This window comes from Hydra vulgaris, chromosome 12 (genome assembly GCF_038396675.1).
Source record: "Hydra vulgaris chromosome 12, alternate assembly HydraT2T_AEP".
Classification (NCBI taxonomy): Eukaryota; Metazoa; Cnidaria; class Hydrozoa; order Anthoathecata; family Hydridae; genus Hydra; species Hydra vulgaris.
Genome location: NC_088931.1, coordinates 30,437,677 through 30,461,898, shown reverse-complemented (window position 1 = coordinate 30,461,898; position 24,222 = coordinate 30,437,677). Strand labels below are relative to the sequence as shown.

Here is a 24,222-nt window from a genome sequence, read left to right as displayed (position 1 = left end):
ACTAACAAACTCATCATATTGTTGTTTTGCATCATCTGCATCATCGGTTGAAAGCCATTTTAATGCACTTAATCTCTCAGCTAGAGCCTTGAATTTAACAGCCTATATTTCCTTGTTTTGAACCATTTCATTTGGAGACAAAGATGAAGCATTCCTCACTAAAGAATATTTCAATGGGCATCTTTCTTGTAATTTTTGCAATAACATTATGATAATCTGCTTACATTCCATTATAAACTTTAATTTCTCTTCTGGTTTACAACAAAGAGAACTCTGTTTTAGTGCTGTTCCGAACTCAATTTTGTTTACATCTAGGTGGTTGTTTGATTTACCTACTTCAATCTTAATTAAACTATATGCAGTTGCAGCTTCATTTAAAATTTTTGGCTTGAGAATCATTTTCATCAAACTTCGCAACATGCTTTCTAAACTGTTAGATAAAAATGCAACCATAGGTCTGTCTGTTTGAAATGGAACTAGAAAGCCTTTTAATTTTTTAGCAAGATCTTTGAAAAACTGCATTCGCAAAGGTACAAAATTGTGAAAATGATGATCTACCAGAACTTCATAGCTCTTATTTTTAGGACGTCTGCTTTTGCATAGTGATTCCCAATACTTTATAATTTTAACCATGTTTGGCCATACAATAATGCCTCTAGAAGCCACACCTTCATCTTCTACCCAGCAAGTTGCACAGAAACTGAGATACAATAAAATCCAAAACTATAAAAGGTGAAATGCTCTTAACTTATATATAAATATAAAAGATAAGATAATTTATTATAATATTTTTTTCTGTTCAAATATGCATACTTACGGCAAAGCAAGCAGATCAGTTTTGCAAACTCTAATATGTTCATCAATTTTAGCTGGTGACTCTTTGAAAAGATTATACATTGCACGAAATATTTTTTTCTAACTCCCACTTTTGGGAATTTATTGCTGTCTGTAGGGTACCATGAACTATGTGCAAACTGCAACTGCCCATATTACCTATATCAGAATATTGTTTTTCCTGTCTATGTTCATCTAACATTTTTAGAACCTCCCATCTGTTCATTTTTTAAGATTACATTCATACTCTCATCATATGACAAAACAAAGATGGGTGATGCTTTGACTTCATAAGTTGCTCTCGATAGTATGGTGCTAAACCAAAATTTATGAGGTAGCCACATTTTGTTTTGCTTAATGCAAACTTTGGTGATATTGTACTATCAGAGAACATAGATTTGAATATTTCATTTAAATTTAAGCATGATCTTAAAGAAAAATGTGACATTACAACATTTAAGGTCCATTTTATTTCTGCCTTGGTAACCAGAGCTGGAGATTGAAGATCCTCTATAGTAGGTTGTGGCATTTTGTCATTTAAAACCTTGTTTGAATTGGGAAAATGTTCTTGTAAGTTAACAAAAGCTGCTTTAGAGCCAGATATTTCTGTAGTAAAATCTAGGAATGAAAAAATGTAAAAAAAAAAAAATTAATATCCGGTAAAGTGCACAGCTAATCAATTTGCTCCAAGCATTCCAAAATTTAAAAACATCTTTAAAAATAAAAAGTAAAAAATCAAATCAAACAACTAAAAAATTACCTGTAAAGAATATATCAGCTGCATTATGTGTCCTTGCATGCTCTTTATGCTTCTTACCAATTGCATGAGAATCCAAAGCAGATACTCCCATGTTAGAAATATTAATATCTGTTCGACACCAATTAAATCTTGCTTTCTTTGAATTTGAAGAACAAAATTTTACCCAAGAAGAATACTTTTTATTGTATAGCCATTCTGTTTGCAAACAACAGTTCTTTGACTTGGGCATTATGTTAGTTATATTATATATTAATTTATATATATATATATATATATATATATATATATATATATATATATATATATATATATATATATATATATATATATTATTTGTTTATTTTACTTTCTAAATAATTAGTAGAATTAATAATACAGATAGTTTAATTAATTAAAATATTTTGATCATTCTAGAAAATACATAATCAAACTAAAAATTTTGTAAAAGATGAAAACAAGAAAATGGAATATATAATATTCCATTTTCTAGTTTTTATAATAAACGGAATATATAACTCTATAAAAAAAAGTTCCAGGATTTCCAGGATTTTTTGTAAAAAGGGGTGTTTTTCCAGGACTTTTCCAGGACCTATAAAATTCCAGGACTTTTCCAGTATTTCAAGGATTTCAAGGACAGCTGGCCACCCTAATATATATATATATATATATATATATATATATATATATATATATATATATATATATATATATATATATATATATATATATGTATATATAAATATTTAAATATAAATATACTAGCTAAGATTGGACCCGTAAAAATACAGGTGTTTTTATATCTATTCCAAACTAAACTTTTATATACTTTTTCCTTTTATATCCTAGCTTTCCAGATCGGTAAAATAAAGGTCTTTACCAAACCTACCATTTTTATACATATCTATTCTACACCAATTATTTATATACTTATTCCTTATTTACTAATTTACTATTTACTATTTTTTAGTAAAATAATTTATTCTGAAAAAAGCATTCAAGAGCAAAAAACTTAACATACGCACCTTTTCCACTTACATAGAGCTTATATGAGACTTATAATTAGATTTGTTTTTCTGCTAAATGCATTTCATTGATAGCTCAGTAGTTAAGTGCGCTGTCATCAACTGTTTTTTTTTTTTGGGGGGGGGGAGAGGGGTTAAGACCTCTACTCAGCGAAAAAAATTTTGAAATTTTTTCAATCTTGCTTATATATTTATAGCAAAAAAATAATAATGTAGCAAAAAAGATTTCTAAAATTTAAAATAAAATTTTATAGTTTTCTCATTTTATAGATATATTATTCACGATTATCTCTATATAATGCCTGCAAACTCAACATATGTTAAAGACATTTACACTTACAAACATTTGTACGTAGTGCTATACAAATGAAACTAAGAAGATCTTTGACCACTAAAGCACAGTCATAAAAAAAAAATTTCACTCTTATGAATATAATTAAAAACTAAAGAATAATAGCCTCAGCTATTAAACGCTAATCTAAAAGTTAAGCCAAAAAAATTTTGTGCATTGACGTTGGTTTGTGGCAAAATAAACCTTTATGCATCAAGTTTCCGTTTGCATTTATCTTACATTTTTTTATTAATTTTAATTATGTTGCATACAATTGCATAAAAATATATAAAACTGGTACAGGTATATCATTTCACAGATAAAAGATTGTATTTATTACAATAGTAATAAATAAATAGTTTTTGTCTTTATTAGAACATATCCCACTAAAATATGTTCCATATATCTTTAATAGTAGGAGTTTTTTTTTTAAATTTTAATAAAATCTTATTTCTAGTTTGTTTTTCTAGTCTTTTGCTACAAAGTGAAGTCACATACTCAAAAAAATTGTGGCTTCTACGATTTACAAAAAAAGCCTCGTCTATCATTTTTAATGGTCTAAGAAGCAGATAACGTAATCTTAGCAATCAGAAATTATAAAAAGAGAGGGACAAATCTAAAGTTGAAATTTCAAATTTTCCACAAGTAATTTTTTTGGCTTAACTTTTTGATTAGCGTTTAATAGCTGGAAACATACATACAAATAATCAAAACAAAACAGCTTGAACAAAACAGCTTCAGCAAAAAAGACTTGTAATTATTAGAAAAGTTTACTTATATTACATACCTCCTGAATAAAACATATAAGTGAATTTTTTACATTTTATAAACAATATACATAAACAAATAACATATTTGTTTATATAGGGATGTTTAAGCGCAACAAAATTTAAAAAAAAATAGCTCATATTAAAAGTAAAAAATGATTTATATAATGTTTCTTTGCAAACACCAATACCTAAAATTTTTAAGTGCACTGAACTACAATTACTTTTCAATTTTTTGGTTTATTGGCTTTTGTTAAGAGCTTTTAAATTTTGCGTCAAATTATCTCATTTCAACATATTTGTTCTACCATCTATACTGCAGCCATTTTTCAAAATGCCTTAAGGTCTACAAATGTTATTGAATACATATTTTCAAAGAGTTCTGAAAAAAACTATTTGTTTCAAAAAACATTTTACAAAGAGTTTCTCCTAATATTTTTTTTTAATTGCGCTTTTCTCGAAATACATAATAAGCATATTAAGGCGTTTTGAAAAACAGCTGCAGCATTTATAGCATAAAAAACTTTTAATTGTCAAAAGAAAGTTTTAAACTTTTTTCTAGCTACAGCTTTTTGTTTTTTTTTTGCCTCCACAGCAGCACTTTCTGGAGTAGCAGGACTGTCTTATTTAGTTTCAGACAACTGTTTTTTCAGACCATCCGCAGCTAATTAGGACTAATTACCTAAGCACATTAATAACATAAGTATCTCAAACATGACGCATACGCAACAAATTTTTTCTACTAATGTTTTGATGTTTTTAGAAATTTTAGCTTTTTTAAAATCTTTTTGTTTGTTAAAGTGTATAATATCGTTACATTTGTTTGTATATAATCTCTATAAAACTTCAAAAGTATTTTGTATTTTAAAATTATCAGAAAAAATTTAAAAAAAAAAAAGTCGCCAGAGGTAGGACTCAAACCACGGCTTACTTGTTCAGAAGTTTGGCACGCTATCCACATTGTTAAACGAAAATTTTTTAAACTATATAATAATTTTTTTAACGGAAATAAATGTTATAGATCAAAATTAACAAAGCGCTGCAACTGTTTCTAACCACTACTTCAGTTGCAATGGGTGTCAAAGGTTTCGTGTCAAACACCGTTGAAAGGGCACTAACATTAAAAGGATTAAGTTCGGCAATAATATATAGATATATGTATATAATAAATAAATGACAATATTATTATATATTATTATATATTTTTTGATGTTTGGACTTCCTGATGAACCAACTGATGGTGAAACAAGTTGTTGAAGAAAAAGTGTTTTTACTAATTTATTATTGCTCTGTTCTTTAAGAACATTGAGCACTCTATTTGTAGAATACAATAACATAATTTATATATATAAATATATATATATATATATATATATATATATATATATATATATATATATATATAAATATATCAGGGTGCGACAAATCGATATTTTTTAACAAACAATGACATTCATTTCTTTATTTATTAATGAATGTCTAATTTAAGATGTATGTAAAATAACAGGGCTGACAATACTGGAGGGGGGGGGGCATGTGTCTATCCACGCACACACACTTTTTTTCTAAAAGCCTTTTTTTTTTTTTAAAAGAGAAATTCCAGATAGAGGACTTTTTTTAAAAATAGATGTTTTTTTTGTAATTCACCTCCGCAAGGCCAAGAAGAGAAGGCTACTTGTGGTTATAAGCCTTTCCCAACTCTATAACTCCGAAACACAAACCTTGACAAACAAGGCTGCTGGTGGGAATTGAACTTGGAATCTCTCCCTTATGCAGCGAGCGCTCTACCACTACACCACTACCGATGTGTACCTCCACTTCGAAACCTGTGTTGTCGGCCATGAATTAGCCAGTTTTATTTTCAATTCTTTCAATTTTTATTTTATTTTATTTAAATATTTTTTTATTAAATTATAAGGGAGTTTTATTTTAAAATAACTTTTATTCTAGTTAATAAGATATATAATAAGTAGATATATCAAAGATGCTTATTGAATTTATTTATTTATAAAAAAACGTATAAACTTGAAGAAATATAAATAAAAGTGAACTAAAAAAAAAAACAAGTTGTTTCGACATTTCCTTTTTTTAAAATTATTAAAACATTTAAAATTAATAACATAATATTAAGTATTTAATAAGTTATTATATTAAGTTATTATTAAATACTTAATATGATATTATTATATTTATAATATTAAGTATTTAATAATAAAATATCATATTATTGGTGTTGTTAAACGCGCAGTAAAAAATGAAAACTATAATAAACATAAAAATTTCAAAACTTTAAAAAGGGCAAACATTACTTTAATTTAACGATGATAAGAAAATTAAAAAAAAGCAGACTTTTGAAGAAAGCAATGTTTTAGCATGGTTTCTTTTGAATAATTGCAAATACATTCATTTTAACTAAAATTTTTAGCATGCTTTAGTAAACACATGTAAAAACCGTGCTAAAACATAATTACTTTCTTCAGTCGCGTACTTAATTATTAAACTTAAAAGTAATGCTATTGAAGAAAGTATTAGCGTGGTTTCTTTCAAAACTGTTGAAAATGTGTTTTAAATTTTAGTAACTTAAAGTTTTTTATAATAACTATGTTTTTTTTATAATAAGTAAAAAACTATCAATCGCATAATTATTTGGAAAAAAATTGCTTTAGTATGCGTTCGTTTTTAAAAATTTTAAGGGAACACAAACGTTACATATATATATATATATATATATATATATATATATATATATATATATATATATATATATATATATATATATATATATATATATATATATATATATATATATATATATATATATATATATAATATATATATATATAAATACATATTTATATAAATATATATATATATATATATAAATATATATATATATATAATATATATATATATAAATATATATATATATAAATATTTATTTATATAAATATATATATATATATATGTATATATATATATATATATATATATATATATACATACGAACCTATACGAAATCTATACGAACCTCGAAAAAAACTTTAACTCTAGCCGACAAAACATCAAACATGTACAAACTATCCAAAGATCAATACAACCATCTCCTTAATAATGCAATTACTTCCACGTATAAAAAGGCGGACCCTAAACTCAAAGATCCAGTAAATAAACAAGGTAAAAAAATCTTAATCAACCATGATGTATACAATAAAATTGAAATTAACGGTACAGCAGATTGTTTCATAACTCTAAAAGACCATAAAGAGAACTTCCTAGATAAACCAACTGTTAGACTTATTAATCCTGCTAAAAGTGAGATAGGAAGAATTTCAAAATCTATTGTATCCAACATTAACTCCGAACTGAGAAAGAAGCTATTTTTGAACCAATGGCAAAACACCCAAAATGTTATACATTGGTTTCAAAACATAAAAGAAAAGCAATTCTGTAAGTTCTTAGTCTTTGATATTAGTGATTTTTATCCGTCGATTAATGAAAACCTACTAAAAAACGCAATAACTTTTGCAGAGCAACATCTAACAATAAATAGCGAACAAAAGAGTTTTATACACCATGCAAGAAAATCATTATTATTTAGCAATGGAACTGCTTGGATTAAAAAAATGGGAGGATTATTCGATGTTACTATGGGGGCCTTTGATGGCGCGGAGATTTGCGAATTAGTTGGGATTTTTATTTTGCATCAAATCTCGCAGTTTTATGATAAAAGCAATTTCGGCATATATCGAGATGATGGGCTAGCTATGTTTAGGAATAAAAGTGGTCAAGAAATGGAGAGGATAAAGAAACATTTTGTACAAATTTTTAAAAATAACAATCTTCTTATCTCTATTCAATGTAATTTGAAAATAGTTAACTATCTCGATTTAACGCTAAACCTTAACGATGAATCTTTTCAGCCATATCGCAAACCAGATAATATACTGAATTATATACATATTAGTTCTAATCATCCACCGAGTGTAATTAAAAGTATTCCTAAGACTATTGCATTAAGATTGTCAGCAGCATCGTCGAGTGAACCAATTTTTAAAGAAAGTATTCCTCCTTATCAAGAAGCCTTGAAAAAATCGGGTTACAATTGTGAACTTGCATACCATCCATGTATAAAGTCAACAAACGGCAACCATAAACGCAAGATAATTTGGTATAATCCTCCTTTCAGTGCAAATGTTGTTACAAAAATAGGTAAATGTTTCTTGAACCTCATCGACCTCCACTTTCCATTTAACCACAGACTTCGTAAAATATTTAATAGAAACACAATCAAAATAAGTTATTCCTGCATGCCAAACATAAAATCCATTATTAACTCTCACAACAAAAGCATTTTACGTAAGGAGGAAAAAACTAATGAAATGAAATGCAACTGCATTGAAAAAACCAAATGTCCCATGAACAACCATTGCCTTTACAACAACATTGTTTATCAGGCCACCATCTATTCAAATAACCCGGAATATAAAGAAAAAGTGTATTTTGGAATTAGCGAAACACCTTTTAAAGTTCGGTATGCAAACCACTTAAAATCTTTTAATGCAGTTAGATACAAGAATAATACAGAGCTATCTAAAGAAGTTTGGAAACTAAAAGAAAATAACTTTACACCTTTTGTCAAATGGAGGATTGTTAAAAAATGCAAACCATACAACCCAACATCAAGAGTTTGTAACCTTTGTTTGAACGAAAAGTTCCAAATTTTGATGTATAGAGGAGAAAACCTACTAAATACAAGAAGCGAAATAATATCGAAGTGCAGGCACAAAAATAAGTTCCTTATCTCCTCTTTTGATACCGAAGATTGATCCTGGTTGGTTTACGTCACGTTTACGTCACGTTATACTAAATTTACATATACGTTAAAATTGTGTTTCCATGGAGTCATTAGAACTCACGCCACCGTAATTCTAATTGTAATTTAACGTTTAATTTTTAATTTTGTAATATATGGCTGATGATTGCCGTTAGGCATGAAACTTAAAGTTCCATAATAAAAAGTTTTTTCTTTATCGTTTTTAACTATAATTATATATATATATATATATATATATATATATATATATATATATATATATATATATATATATATATATATATATATATATATATATATATACAGGGCTTGTGATGAAGCGGGCGCGATCGCGTCGCGCTCGTAAATGCTCGTAAACGCTCGTAAATGGTATTTTTAAACCTTCTAGGCGCGATAAACAACGCTCGCTCAGCTTATAACGAGAGTATAAAATCACACTCGTTCAAAAGTTTGGGACGGAAAAAATAATAAGCTTTTATATGGTTTTTTTATAAAACACTTGTAATTATATTTTTTAGGTAATGTTAAAACTTGTTGATTTAACAGTAAAACTCCGCCTTCCTTATACATATAGCCTTACACGAAGTACTTATATAAAATATAAGTATTATGTTACTCGCTTTCTGCACGTTTCTATTTTGCTGTTTTGTCAGCATTTTTCTCACTAACATAATGAATAAACAGTTTAAGTCATTACAGCAGGCCTTCCCAGGAGAGGCGTGCGGTCGCACGCCTTGAGTGAACACGGATATTTTTTTTTTTTTGGATAACTCGGCCACGCTTTTTTAGCATATATTAAAAATAACGCATTTTTAAAAAGACGCTGAAAAAATCAAATTAAATTCGTTGTATTATTTTGCAATTTTTTTAATAATTTATTCTTTTCATTAATAAGGAAATAATAACATAAAAATAATATATATATATATATATTTTTTTTGAATTTTTTTTTCTTATAACAAATTTTTATTTTTTTATTTTACATTTTTTTTTTTTGAATTTTAAATTTTTTCGCATAAGTATGTCTTTTTACAAAAAATAACTTCTAAGTTCTAGAAGAATTATTATCTACAAGGTTCTTGATAAGTATATGAATGTTTAGCTCATTCGGTTAAGACATTACAAAGCGCCGCGGAGACCCGGGTTCGCATCCCGCGTCGGCAGAGCATATTTTTCAAAATTGATTAAAAAAGTTTTCGGTCACATTTTCTGTTTATTTTTTCAACTTGTCTCAAATATCGTTGCTGAAAAAATCAACACCTAAAAATATATTATAAATAATTATAATATAAATAAATATAAATAAATAAATTTTTTTTTTAATGTTTACTAGACATAAAAAAAAAAATTGTAATAAGAAAAAAAAAATTTTTATAAATAAGTATAAATATATATATTTCATTTTTATGTTCATATTTTTATATTAATAATAGGAATAAATTATGAATAAAAATAATAAAATAATACGACAATTTAGTTAGGTTTTTTCAGCGCCTTTTTAAAAATGCGTCATTAATATATGCTAAAAAACCGTGGCCAAACTCTCAAAAAATATATATATATGCGTGGTCACTCAAAGCGACCGACCGCACGCCTCTCCTGGGAAGGCCTGTTACAGCTAATTTCAATAATGGAATGTTAACTATTTTAACCAAATGCGCGTGGAAACACAATGTGAATATAAAAATGTGCAAATGAAATAGGAATAGAAAATTAGGAAACAACTATAAGAAAGTTAAAGCTTCTGAATACTTTTAATTTTGTAAAAACGTCAAGATTTATTTGATTTATTGTTAATAATATTCCACACATCGTTTACACATTTGCTTGATGATAAGATTTATGTTTATGTTAAATGTTGAATTATTTTAAAAATGCGCTAAAAAAACTAAACTAAGATAAAGTTAAAAAAAATTTTAATTTGAAAAAAAATGTAAATGAAAGAGAAAAAAATTAAAAAAGTTAACATAAAAAAACTTAAGTAAAATAATCTTTTTTTGAGCAACGCTACAGCATTTTTTTTTTTTCTACAGAATTCTTTTTTTAATGACGCAGTTAAAACTTATATAATATATACCGCTGACAACAGTTGAGAGGAAAATCTGTTATTTAACTTACAACTAATAGTTTTGAAAAAGAATTTCAAATTATTCTTGTGTTATAATCTACTAATTTTTTGACAATAAAAAAAAGCGTTATTTAAATAAGAAACTATAAAAAAATATATTTAATAATTATTAATTAATTTACGAAAAAAATTAATTATTAAAAAAATATCAAGAAATATAAAAACCGTTAATCATAAATATTAAGTTAACAGCATTTCAAATACATATCAAAACAACGAAAGCAAAAAATTTTAGCCAGATATTTTTTCTTCAATACTATTATAAGAGCTTATTAAGCACTTACGTTTTGTTTGGTTGCGTTTTTTTTACGATTAATAGTTTAAAAAATAGCGATCTGACGTAAATAAAAAACAAGAAGTTGGAAAGTATAAAAAACTACAATGTTGAAGTAGTATAAATGCGCTGTTGTAGCTACTACTTCAAACATTGACAAATAAAAGTCGAATAACTAATGGAAAGCTTTTTACAAACACCATCTTCCACAATTTTCAAATTTCAAGATCGCTCTCGCAGCCCTGACCCCGAGCACGCATAATTGCGCTTGATGACAAAATATTATAATTTTACGAGCGTGATATAACATACTTGGCGATTTTCTTCATCACAAGCCCCGTATATATATATATATATATATATATATATATATATATATATATATATATATATATATATATATATATATATATATATATATATATATATATATATATATATATATATATATATATATATATATATATATATATATATATATATATATATATATATATATATATAGGCCTTGTTTAAAGCATCAAACATAAATATATATATATATATATATATATATATATATATATATATATATATATATATATATATATATATATATATATATATATATATATATAGGCCTTGTTTAAAGCATCAAGCTGTCTGCAATTAACGTACGCGTTATGTACACCTAGAACGATTTCTATTAAGCAACAATTTATCATTTTTTAATTTTTTAATTATTCTATAAGCAGTAAGATAAAAGAAGTAATTAACTTTATAAAAAACCACATTAACTTTTGAATGATGATTATGTAAAAAAGTTTGTTACAAAAGTTTGAATGACAATTATGTCATATAAGCACTATGCATTTATGAAAAAAACTCAATCTATTTTTTTACATGTTCTGATAGATAAATCTATCAGAACATGTAAAAAAATATTTTTGCTTGGTGACATTTTTGTGAGAGTTTATTTATCTCAAGTTTTTAATTTTTTTTTTTTTTATCTTATTTCCTAAAAATTTTTAAAACAATTTTCTTTACAATTATTATGTTTATTGTAATTGTTTTTTTAATATTTTGAAAAAATATTGAAGCTATTAAAACTTACTTTTAAATTAATTTTTATTACAATTTTCATCTAACAGTTATTGAATGCTAATAGAAACTAGTACTATTTTTTACAAAATCAAACAGCAATTATTTTAAGTTAAGTTATCTAACTAAATTTGATGAATTTGAATCAGTATTTTAAATATCTTTGGTTTCTGTTACCTGCCAAAGCCACCAAGATTTAAAGTATATAGGTTGGTTTTTTAGACTATTAATCCTGTAAAACATATTTATGTTATTTTTAATGCATACTTGACATTATTTGAAATCACCCTCTTCCTAGATCAATTTTTAAGACCGGTTCAAAATATGATCATATTTTGATTTCACTGGTTACTGACTGTTTTTAGGTGGTAAAAAAAGTTTTTGTTTGGTAGAAATAGGTCTCTCTGAGTCTAGCTTGACAAAGCAATTATTTGAGATGCCAGCACTAAGTTTAATTAGATCACCTGAAAACCTTAGCCTGGGTTACTACTTACCATATATCTCTATCATATTTAGATAATTCATGCCTCAACCTGAACCATTAGTCAATCTTTGAATCCCTGTTGCCAGTTGTTTCATATTTAATCCAATCAAACTTTTAGATAACTGCACTTTTAGATAACACACATTGTCAGATAAACTCTTTTCGGCTTAAACTTTTATTTTAAACAATTTAAATAGTTTTTTTTATTCTTATTATCTTTTATAATGAAGTATTTTTCAGGAGGACACTTTAATCAAGAAACATACTTTACATTCATTATTATTTAAAACCTAAAACAGATTTTTAGAAATCAGAAACTTATAAGAGGAAAGAAAACAAAACAAAATAAATTAGGTAAAAAAACAATATTTATAAAAACTTACAGCACATGCAACTGTTTGATGGCAAATAAATTCATTGAGAGGATCATTTCTAATAGAAAATTTAAGACATGCAAGAATAGCTAAACGTGCCAAATCTCCAATTTCACCAGGCTTATGTGTGTAAAATAGAAGTAATTCAAAAAATGTGAAACGAGGAATTTTAAAATCTTCATTTGGTGTATATAAATCATGGGATAATAAGTCTAATAAATATGTATTTGAAATTCGCTGAGATATATTGTATAAAATATTTACATATAAAAACTCTACTTCATGTGGAGTCCTACGGGTTTCAGTTGGTTTTAAAGATAACATAAGTAAAAGTAATGGTATCATCACTTGCTTACATGCAAGCAGCTTTCCTGAAGCCTTCTGAACAAGAGTATTATAACAAGATAACTGCAATGAAGCCATTGGTTTTAGATATTTACGATTCAAACCAGTCCATCTATAAATTTTGTTAAAAATATCATTTTGTTTGCAAAAATTACACAAAACTGATTCCATTTCTTCATGAGTGCTATTTTCAACTAAAATTGTGGATATTTGAATTATCATTTTAGAAATGTTTTCAATTTTGTTTGAATCTAACAGCTCATAGTCTGTAATTAATAATAACTCACACTTGCTCCAGAGAACATCTAACTCTAATTGTATTTTCTCCTCGATAGTACTCATGATAAATATAACTTCTGTTAATTGATTTAACAAAGACTTGTTTCCCAAACCAAATTTAAAAAAAAAATTATTATTTGATAACGAACTACTTCTGATATACCTTTGTTAATTGATAACTTGTTCTGATGTCCCATTATCTTGATTTTTTAAATATTACAGATTTCCACTTCAAATACATTAAAACTATTTTGCCTTTACTAAAAAAAAATTTTTAGCAATAAATAGTCAAAAATTTGAGCAAAACTATTATCGATTTATCTTAAATAAAAATTGATTTAAAAAAAATTAATATCTGTGCTATGTAAATAAGTTTATTTTATATAATTATATACATCCTTTATATTACAGATAAAAATTTAATAAAAAATTTTACATTTCCATTTTGTTTAAAGAGTTAATCAAGTATCTTATCGTAATCTTGTATTGTATCTTTTAAAATTAATTTAGAAAAAACTTAATGGTAGTGTTCCATCAAATTTTTTTGTTTGCTTGTTGTTGTTGTTGCTGTTGTTTTTTCAGTTGTTTTATTTTTACAGTAATTGGCTAACACATTTTGTTAAGGAAAAAAAACTTTAAAAAAAAAATGTTATGAACCAATAATAGAATATTGATTCAACCAATCAGTCAATCAAATTTGATGACAGGCTCAAGGCCCACGATAATAAATATACAATGGGTAAAATAAGGATGATAAAAAAAATAACGTACTTGAATATAAACAAAAGTCAAAAAAAAAAAATTTTAAGTGTAAATTTTAAAATTCAATACTTTCAGTATTAAAAAAAAAACAATAAAAACAACTGAAACCAGATTTAAATACTTGATTATCTTGTTTTTTGTTTTTTCACTTTTAGTTTTTTTATTCTAACTTCCACTTTTCTGTAATAAAATAATTTCTTTTTATTATTTTTTATTTTTATTATTTTTTTTTTAGAAAACTGGATTGTAAACAATTATATAAATACCTTCTTTGTCAAGATAAATCTATAAAATTTGAATTTCTAACTAACTATAACTAGTAAAATGCGTTAGTTAAATGACTGCTTCATATAATTATCATTTATACTGACAATAAATCTATCGTCATTATCTTTCTTTTGATATTTTATCATATATTTTTTTGCTTCTAGTACAATTTTCTATCCGTAATAATAATAACATTACAATGGATAACATTACACATTACAAACGATAAATGCTCTTATAAATTTATGGATGTTATTGTTTGTCTTCTTATAAGCTGGAAGTCGAATCGAAATTCACTTGAAACTTATTTATTAGAATCGATTTTACAAAGTACAGTGTACCAAGTTTGTTTGTTAGTAAGTCGCAACAACTGTGTTTTGCGGGTATATACAAATGCGAGCCGCTATCATTTATAATCTCCGTGGTCAAAATTTTACTAACACCCTATCAGACCCAATTGATTCAAAAAGCAGTTTGATGACCAATCCAAAAGCTACAAATAATGAGATTTCAATTTTTGTAACTGATTTACAGGGTTCAGATGATGGACCTGTTTCATAGATTTCTTCTACAGGCTGGATGTTTCAATTTTTATGTAATACGTTCACTTCAAACTTTTTTGCTTCGTTTTTGTAAAAATGAACTTTGTTCCTGGGTTCTTCGTAAAATTTCTTCCACTTCCTTGTCTTGTAAACTATAATATGCAAGACCGAAGGCAATCAATTAAACTTAATTAATGAAGCTGAACCAAGAAAATTGCATTCTGGTGAGATCCTCAATTAGTTAGTCTTCATAAGGTTTATTTTGTCTTCAAGGAGGTGTTTTCTGATTGAAATGAGGAACTGACAGAGATAATGCCTTTAAGAACTTTGAACCAGAAGGTTGTCAACCTGATCAACTTAAATAATAAATCCATTTTTTACACAGAGATTTTTCTTTATAAAATTGATCAGCAAAAGTTTCCTTGGATTCTTTAGCTAACGGATTTGCAGACACGATGCAAGCATTCCATCGGGCTTATGAGGTTTGATTAAAAAAACAAACCAGTTTTCTTGGTCAAAAACTTCAATCAAATATGACTTCCACTAAAAAGATAGTATAGCGACTGAACCCGGCTGAAATACTTTATCGCTTCCATGAAAGATTCAGCGAAATGAATACTCACAAGATTATGAGAGCTGCATGCACACACACAGTTTGAGGATTCTTCTGAAGTAAGATTGATTTTACTCCTATGTGCGCATTTGGCTAATACAATAGTATTTTATAAATGCTGAACATCTAGTGAGTAGTGAGCTGATTGCTTAACCAAGTAATTTACATTTTAAAATAAGTAGCTTAATGAACAAAATCATTATTGCCCAGTCAGTTTTATTTTATAAAACTTAAACGAACAAAAAGTTTCTATGGTTGTTGTGCACCCCTTCTGATTTTGCGCAGTTGTTAGAGTGGATTATAAAATAAACCGAATTATAAATATCTGCCCAATAATTGAAAGTTTATGATAGAAAAAAATGTCTTGTGCAAAAAATTTGTGGACAAGGCTCAGAAGTATTTAATGTTTTTTGTGTTATGCCAAACTTTATTATATGATCTGTCAAATAATTCGACAGATCTCAAGGTTTAATTTTATTTTTTAATAATTTTGGTGCATCAAGAAGTCTTATCACAGAGCTCGGCGAAATAGCATTTACCCTAGAAGTTCACGCCTTCTTCCTTACCAATTTTGCATATATTGCGTTGTTTTTTTTGCAGAGTTGGCTGTGAACCACCAATCTCCAGTTCTGAAGCCAGAACTCTAATCACTACATCACAGCTGCTTAGAGTTAGAATTATTGTAGTGTAATCCGCCAGATATGCTATAAAAAAACGATGCGCTACAAATTGAAAGTTAATGGTAGAAAGAATCAATGTATAAAGAGTTTTGTGCAAAAAGATTTATTTACTATACACAAAAAAAATTGTTTTGTAAAATTCTAATGTGTGCTCTTTCAAATAATTCGACTGATCACATGTTATAATAAAACATTCGGATCTCCGCAAGTTTATAACAACGTGTCACGTTTTTTTTTTGTTTTTTTTTGTAATTATTATGTTGCTCCCAGAAGTCCTTACGGTCTTATCCCAGAGCACTGCGGAAAAGCATTTACTTAGGAAGTTCACGCTTCCTTCCTAACCAATGCTGCTTACTGGGCTAGACCCGGCGTAGAACCTCGAACCTCTGGGTTCATTTGAATCGTTTGATTGAAGATTGATGGTAAAAAGGAAAAAAAAAGTTTAATTACAACATGTGATCTGTTGAATTATTCAGCAGATCACACACACACACTTATATACTATGTATATGGCTATATATATGGCTAACACATATATTATGATGGCATAATAAAGCGTAATGATGCTTATCTTAATTAGCCTTGTTGAAGTTTAGAGAATAAAAATAAAATTTTTGATGGCCGTTTTTAACTTGAAATTCATACACTTCATCTGCTTTTGAGCGCAGTTAGGATAGTAGTCATCGCTTTTTATGATAAGTTTAAATTTTAAGATATCGCTTTTTATAAGTTCAAAAACAACTATTACCTTTAAATGATTTACAAAATTTATAAGTACTGGTATCACTATTATTAAATACTTTTTTCCTTGGTGATATTCAAACAACTAAAAATACTAAAGAATTTTGCATTTTAAAGGTGTTTTCAACATCAATGAAAATTTGCTATTCAAAGTACCTCCATCTTAAAAACATCAAAAGTTGCAAGACAATTTCCTATGGTAGTTAAATATTCAGAAAATATTTTTAAATTTTTTATAATGGCCTGATGTGTTGGAACAGTTTAAAAAAAATTGAATTGTAAAACCAATGAAGCAAGTTTAAGATAGGGTTCCCATTTCCTCTTTTTTGCGTAGGAGAGCGCGGCGCTAAACTAATTAAAATTGAAGTTTTCACAGCGTTCTCCTACGGAAAAATGAGGAGAATGGGAACCCTAGTTTAAGAGTTTAAATCAAATAACTCATATTATTCTTTCTCAGAAATTCTTTTATTATTAAATAATAAACATAAATATATATATATATATATATATATATATATATATATATATATATATATATATATATATATATATATATTATATATATGTATACACACACATTGAGGTTTTTGTGAAATTTGAATGCATTGATATTGTATAATTGCTTCATGATGTCATTTATGCATGTATTTTTTTATTTATATAAACAGAAAATAATTCGCTTTGTAGAATAACTTAAGATAATAGTAAATATTTGCTATTCAATAAGATATTTTACTACACGCTTTGAATCGAATATAATACTCCATCGCATTTTTCATTGCACACTTCGAATCGAATATTCACCTAATCGCATTTTTCACTTCACGCTTCAATTAAAAAACTTTCGACAATTAACCTTTTCAATGGAAAGACAGCCGTTTATTGTAACCTAGGTTGTATTATCAATTTTTGAAGATATCAGTTGTTTATTGTAGATATTGGTATCAATTGTTTATTGTAACCTAGGTAGTATTATCAATTTTTGAATTGTTTGAAACCATGTAAACTACTAAACCCATTTTGTATCAAAACAGATTATAAATAAACTTTTGAAGTGCTTTTTAAGATATATTTATATTTGTCGTAATAATTAACGTACATAAAATTTTTTTGAGGTTCACTTGAGAATCGAAGTATTCAAAACGTTTATACAATAATTGCATTTTTCAAAATATATTGATTTAATCCATTAACAAAAGAAAACTTAGAAAAAATTTGTATATAATATAAAACAAGATTTTTAAACCATGACAGTTTCAAATAAAAATCCCACGTATTTTAGATTTCCTTGGATAACAGATGATAAAACCTTTAAAACCATATTAAAAAATTCTTTATAAAAAACGTGATTTTTTTACAATGTAGAAAAATGTTTTTGATAAAAAAAAAAAAAATCGTAAAAAGAATCTAAAAGAAATAGTTATTAAACATAAAAATTAAAAAAAAGAAAATATCGAAAAGTAAACATATATATAATATATAAATAATTTAAAGTTCTATATATATAAAAAGACAAGCTTATAAATACATATAAAAGCTTTTTTGTAAGAATAAACGGTCTTTCCTAAGAGAATATTGTTTTTGCAAAATACTTACATTAAATGAACATGACGCAACATGTTGTTTTTTAACTTCAATATGATAATATTTATATATATTATTATCATATTAAAGTTAAAAAAACAACATTAAAAATAATATTTTGTTATATATTATTATTAGATAATAATATGCTAAAATTACTATCTATTATTTTTGTAAAATATTATTGTATAATAATGTTCAAATACTATAACTTATATATGATAATTATTAAATAATAATAATTTATCAAAAATTATTGAAAGGTTTTTTAACGTGAAGTAAAAGCTGCTTGATTTTTCTCTGCAATAATTACCTCGCCTCCGGTTACAAATTCAAAGCTCCCAAATCTTGACAGATTTGAGCGACTTGATGAATGACTTGGAGAACGACTCAACTGACTTAAAGCAGTAAAGCTAACTAAACTGTTCAAACTTCGTGAACGTGTTCTCAGCACTTGAATATCGCCTGTTGTAGGATCAATAAAACAATATTTTCCATATTCTAACATGTTATGCTCTTCATCTTCAATTAAAACCTCCTTCAAATGATCAGGGTCAGTTGCCATAGTAACAGACTTTGTCATTACAGTTACAGATTGATTTAAGTTTTGAGACTCAAAGGTACTTGTTTCAGGTATAGTTTGAATAATGTATGTTTTAGGTGAATCAGTCTTTTCAGAATGACTTTTTAATGAAACAGCAATAGTCTCACTGTTTCTGCTGTCGGATTTCTCATTCACTTCCACGTGATTAATATTTATAGCGTTTGATTTTGCTCCTTGATCTTTTAACTCATTCTAAAATTACATAACAATTAAATCATAAAACAAAACTTCTTTAACTTTGGAAAAAATATTGTAAAGACTTTATTCATTGAAATTAAATTTTAAAACAATGTTGGGAGGGGAGAATCACCCTTCCAGTTTAAACTCTAATGTTAAACAATAATCTCCATCCCATTACCAAATGAACTGTTTAAGGGACTTCATCTATTATTAATTTACCTGAGAAGATAGCTGACATTTGTTCTCACATTTTTTATTTATTGAATGAGTAGTTAGGATATTTGTTGATTCTTTACAAGAATTCAATGGTTTGGGATCAGTAAAAAGATTATTTTTAGTTTCTTCGTTGTTTTCTCTCAATTGTAATGTTACATCATCATCAAAAATCATATGTTTAGAAGAAGCAGTTTTCATTTGAAATTCATCTCTGCTCTTTTCTATGAGCAATAGTATTTCTTTACTCTCTTTTTCTACAGTTTTCAATATATCAATAGAATTTCGAAGCTTTCTAATGTTTCTACGATACTTTCCGGGAGCTGAAAACTTTGATGTGATACCTAACTTTTCACCTTCAACCATTTCGCCTTTAACATACTCAATTACATCTACAGTATTTGCCTCCAAAAGTAAATTTTCTAAGTCCGGCAGGACTCTGCTTATTGTATTATTAAGAGTCAAACAGAGTGTTCGCATCACTTGTACTTTCATATGTATGTCACATATGTTAACTAGAACAAAAGATACCTCAATAAGTCATAAGTTAAAATTTGAAAAAAGTAAAAGATGTACTAAAAAAAGTAAACAATTTACTATAAACTGTACTTATAAACTGCAAAAATAAATTAAACAAAAAAGCAGATTAAAAAACATTTAATACTTAATAAGCTTTTTAGAATACATTTGTAAATTTAATAATGAAATATTTATTATGTAATGTGTTCCATAAATGAAACCAACTTAAGCTTCATGCAATAAAACCTCTTAAACTTAAAAAAATATTTTTGAAATAAAAAAATATTAACTTAAATAAAAACAATGATCAAATCATTGTGAAAATGATTTAAAAGTGTATCCAGTTATTTCAGCATAAATGGCAAAAATGTTAGATTACTAGACAGACTAAAAGCTGGAAAAATTAGATAACAAAAATCCATCTCAGACAAAAAGATAAAACAAAAAGATAAGACAAACAAGAACAACAATAAGATAAGACAAACAAGAACAACAACAAACACAAATAGAGTTAAATAAAAGCATGTTAAACATGTTGAATGTAGGTGATAACTTCTCACCTTTTTTGGTATTGTCAATGGGATTATTTCCTTCCACTATGAGACTACAATATATTTCCCAACACTCCCAAAAATCAGCAGCTAATTCTTCAATATCATTTATAGACTTTTGGAAATCTATGACAGCAAAGTGTAACTTCTTGCAGTCTTCCATAAAAAGTAAATACGCATCAACACATTTCTTAAATATGTCATCTGCACAAGCAATGCCCAGTTCCTCCATGGTAATAACAACAACTTTATGAATTCCTAGATTGAACTCATCAAGAGGACTTGCTATTCTAACACTATCTGTATTGAACATATTTTCAACACTATTATTTACCGTTTGAAAAACTGTATTGTCTTTTTCTAAATAAATCTTTTTATCTAAGTTTTCTACAGCCAATTGAAAAGTATCTTCTTCTTGAGATACTTCCTTACTTTTCATATTACTTTCACAAATATCATTACTTTGATCAGTTTTATTTAAACTATTTTCAGAAGAATTCTTATCTCTATCAATGTTTGTGAAAACTTGAGGTGTTGAAAGAGTTTTATTATCAGGGATCTAAATATGCCAAAAAAGTAACATAAATCTAGCATTTAAAATAACCTATGAAAAAATATCAATGCAGTATTGTAATACAAATACTTATGTAAATCCTATGAATGCATAAAACCTAAAACAAAAACAAAAAAAATACCTCTTTTGAAATTTCTGTTTGTCTAACAGGAAGTGGACTTATCCCATCGTCTTCTGGAATGGATTGGGCTGTCAAATTATTAATATCCCCAGTTTTCTTTTTTTTCTTTTCTTTTTTATTTTTTTTTGGTTTTGCTACAGGCTTAAGATGATCTTCTGAAGATAGATCCTTTGATGCCTAAATATGAACTTGTAAATAAAAATTTTTGAAGGTGAAAAAAAAGTAAAACAAAAATAAGACAAATAATAAAATAATAATAATAATAATATAATAATAAAACAAAGTCAACTTTTTTCAGATTAGCTATACAAATTTTATTCAAAAAAAAATCTTTTTTTAGTGCATAAAACAGCTGCTAATCATTAATACGACCGAATCTCCCATGATTGCCAGACAAAATTAATAATTGTTTTTTTTTTGCATCTTCATTTAAATGTTTGGACAGGTTAAAGCAGCAATAATGATCAACCAATCAAATCAATGATCAACATTTCATGTGCTGAATCAATAAAAATCTTTGACATTTTTTACTGCCAATTTAGGTTAGCTCAAAACTGAGAACTCATTCTGAAGTAGATTTTTGTTGATTGATTAGTTTAAGTAAGGAAGTCAGTATTTATGTGTGAAGGAAAACCTATTACAACAAAAAGTCTCTGCTGTAATACAACATTTAATAAACAATACAATACGATTCTTCTGTAAAACAACATTTATTTTTTTAAAAACTCTTGGTCATAGCTGAGTATATTTAAAAAACATTTCTGTACTTTGATCGCTAACTTTTTTTTTTTTTGACAAGCAACAAATCTATCTTTTAGCCTAACCACAAAAGTAATTTACATTTCTTTTGCTAACTAAACTTGCATTTGCTGATACGAAAATGTAACAAGGTCAGCAAAATTTAGAAGCAAATGGCAGGAAGACAAAATTTAAAATTGGTTGTCCTATGCATATCTTTTTTTATTTAAGTTTAATGCCTATGATTCCAAATTCATGGGTTTTCATAACTTAATTTTCTTTTTAATGGAAAAGCTAAAGCAATTTTTTATCACTCAATACTTTCCTGACATTATTCCTTTTTGCAAACTAAGACTGAATATTTTTATTGTAATAATACCACTAGGAAGATTACCATCCAAGGTTTACAAGATCTTACCCAAAATTAAATTGAGAGCTTTATATCAAAGTCGTTTTCTTCAAGGTAAACTGGCTTTACCAATTTGCCTCACCTGTCCTAAATACATTAGAATAGTACATGATGAAAGAATAAATAATATACAAAATATTTAAAAACATGATGAAGGGATAAATAATATACAAAGTATTTAAAAACAAATGCTACTGTTTTTTCCTTCGAAACTTATGTGTATATCAGCTATTAAATGTTTATCATAAACAAACTGTTCAGAAAATTACTCAATCAGAAAAAACCAGACAAGCGGTTTCACACTTGTGTGGGTAAAACAGGTTTCCATAGTGTTGTTTTGTTAAAGCCTGTTTGTTATAGACATTTTATATAAAAACGTGTTTAATGTTTTTAATATTAAAAATAAAATATAAAAATATTACAGGATTGTTTTATATTATCACAAACTTTCTACTTTATGAAAACAGGTTTGAAATATTCTATTCTACAGCTTCTTACAATAACAACTTTATAAACATTTAAAATAAAATGTATTTATTATTATTATTATAAACAAGGTGATATAGTCCTATTCTACATCAATATCAACTTTATACAATTGCTGTATAACTTAACTTCTTTTTGAGAGCCAGGTTTACATTATAAAGAAACATTTTTGTATGTAATAGGGCTGTTCAAATCTTTAAGGGTTATTTAACACCTCTGAAAATATATTTTTAAAGTTAACTTTTTCATATTAGTATTTTAGTATTATTTCATTGTATAGAATAAATAAATGTAGTATGAGAAGACATTTTTAAAAATGTTGTTTTAAGCGCCATTATAACAGTGTGTATGTGTATTTGTGTGTTTGTGTGAGTGTGTGTGTGTGTGTGTGTGTGTGTGTGTGTGTGTGTGTGTGTGTGTGTGTGTGTGTGTGTGTGTGTGTGTGTGTGTGTGTGTGTGTGTGTGTGTGTGTGTGTGAACATACAATGGTATTGGTGTGATACAATGGTATACTTATGAGTTTCTTTATATTTATAACTATATAATTGTAACATATTTATTATAATACAAAAATATTATAATAGTTAGATATTTATAATTTATATTATAAAGGAGAATAGGTATAATACTAAAGGAAAAATTTTACCTCAGCACCACACATGTTTCCAAAAGTTTTACGCAAAGTATTACCCATTGTATTATTGTCTCAAATTTTATACCGCGTTAAGTTTTTGTATTTTGATTAAATTTATACAATGGCCTAAATGCTGAGAGACGGTGTGTAACGGAATTGTTTATATAAATGTCGCCAGAAGAAAAAAAAGACAAAACTAATTTTATAACGCGGCCGGAGCGGGTCCAACATAATCACACCTTTTTCGGCACTTTTTAAATTTTAGCGCTAATGTCAGCAATGATATTAATGCTTTAATCGATAATTTCCACAGCTTTTAAACTTACTATATTTTTAAAATTCTTTAAAAATGAATACTTTTGATCACATAAAAGCAATAATATCTCAGGCATATCTAAGCATTTTTCAATTGTTTTTCTTAAAATATACAGTTATGTCTAATCTTTACTGTTAAAACAAACTAATACAAAAAGAAAGGCTAGCGTTCAATAC

The 24,222-nt window shown here is 26.6% G+C and overlaps 2 protein-coding genes across 2 annotated transcripts in view; both read right to left on the bottom strand.

Moving 5' to 3' along the window:
- Positions 1-13,775, bottom strand: part of LOC100197001 (FHIP family protein v1g243165) — an 86,077-nt gene extending 72,302 nt beyond the window's left edge. Inside the window, exon 1 of the mRNA XM_065812888.1 lies at positions 12,898-13,775. Coding sequence (XP_065668960.1) covers positions 12,898-13,575 — 678 coding nt within the window. The 5' untranslated portion in view covers positions 13,576-13,775. The remainder of the gene's footprint in view (positions 1-12,897) is intronic.
- Positions 13,776-18,172: 4,397 nt separating this feature from the next.
- On the bottom strand, positions 18,173-23,953 carry LOC101240342 (uncharacterized). The gene is made up of 5 exons (XM_065812887.1): positions 23,743-23,953; positions 21,464-21,640; positions 20,778-21,327; positions 19,705-20,213; positions 18,173-19,497 (listed from the first exon to the last, which is right to left on the bottom strand). Exons 1-5 carry the CDS (start codon positions 23,788-23,790, stop codon positions 18,970-18,972), a joined length of 1,812 nt encoding a protein of 603 aa, XP_065668959.1. The 5' UTR covers positions 23,791-23,953; the 3' UTR covers positions 18,173-18,969.
- Positions 23,954-24,222: the final 269 nt, after the last annotated feature.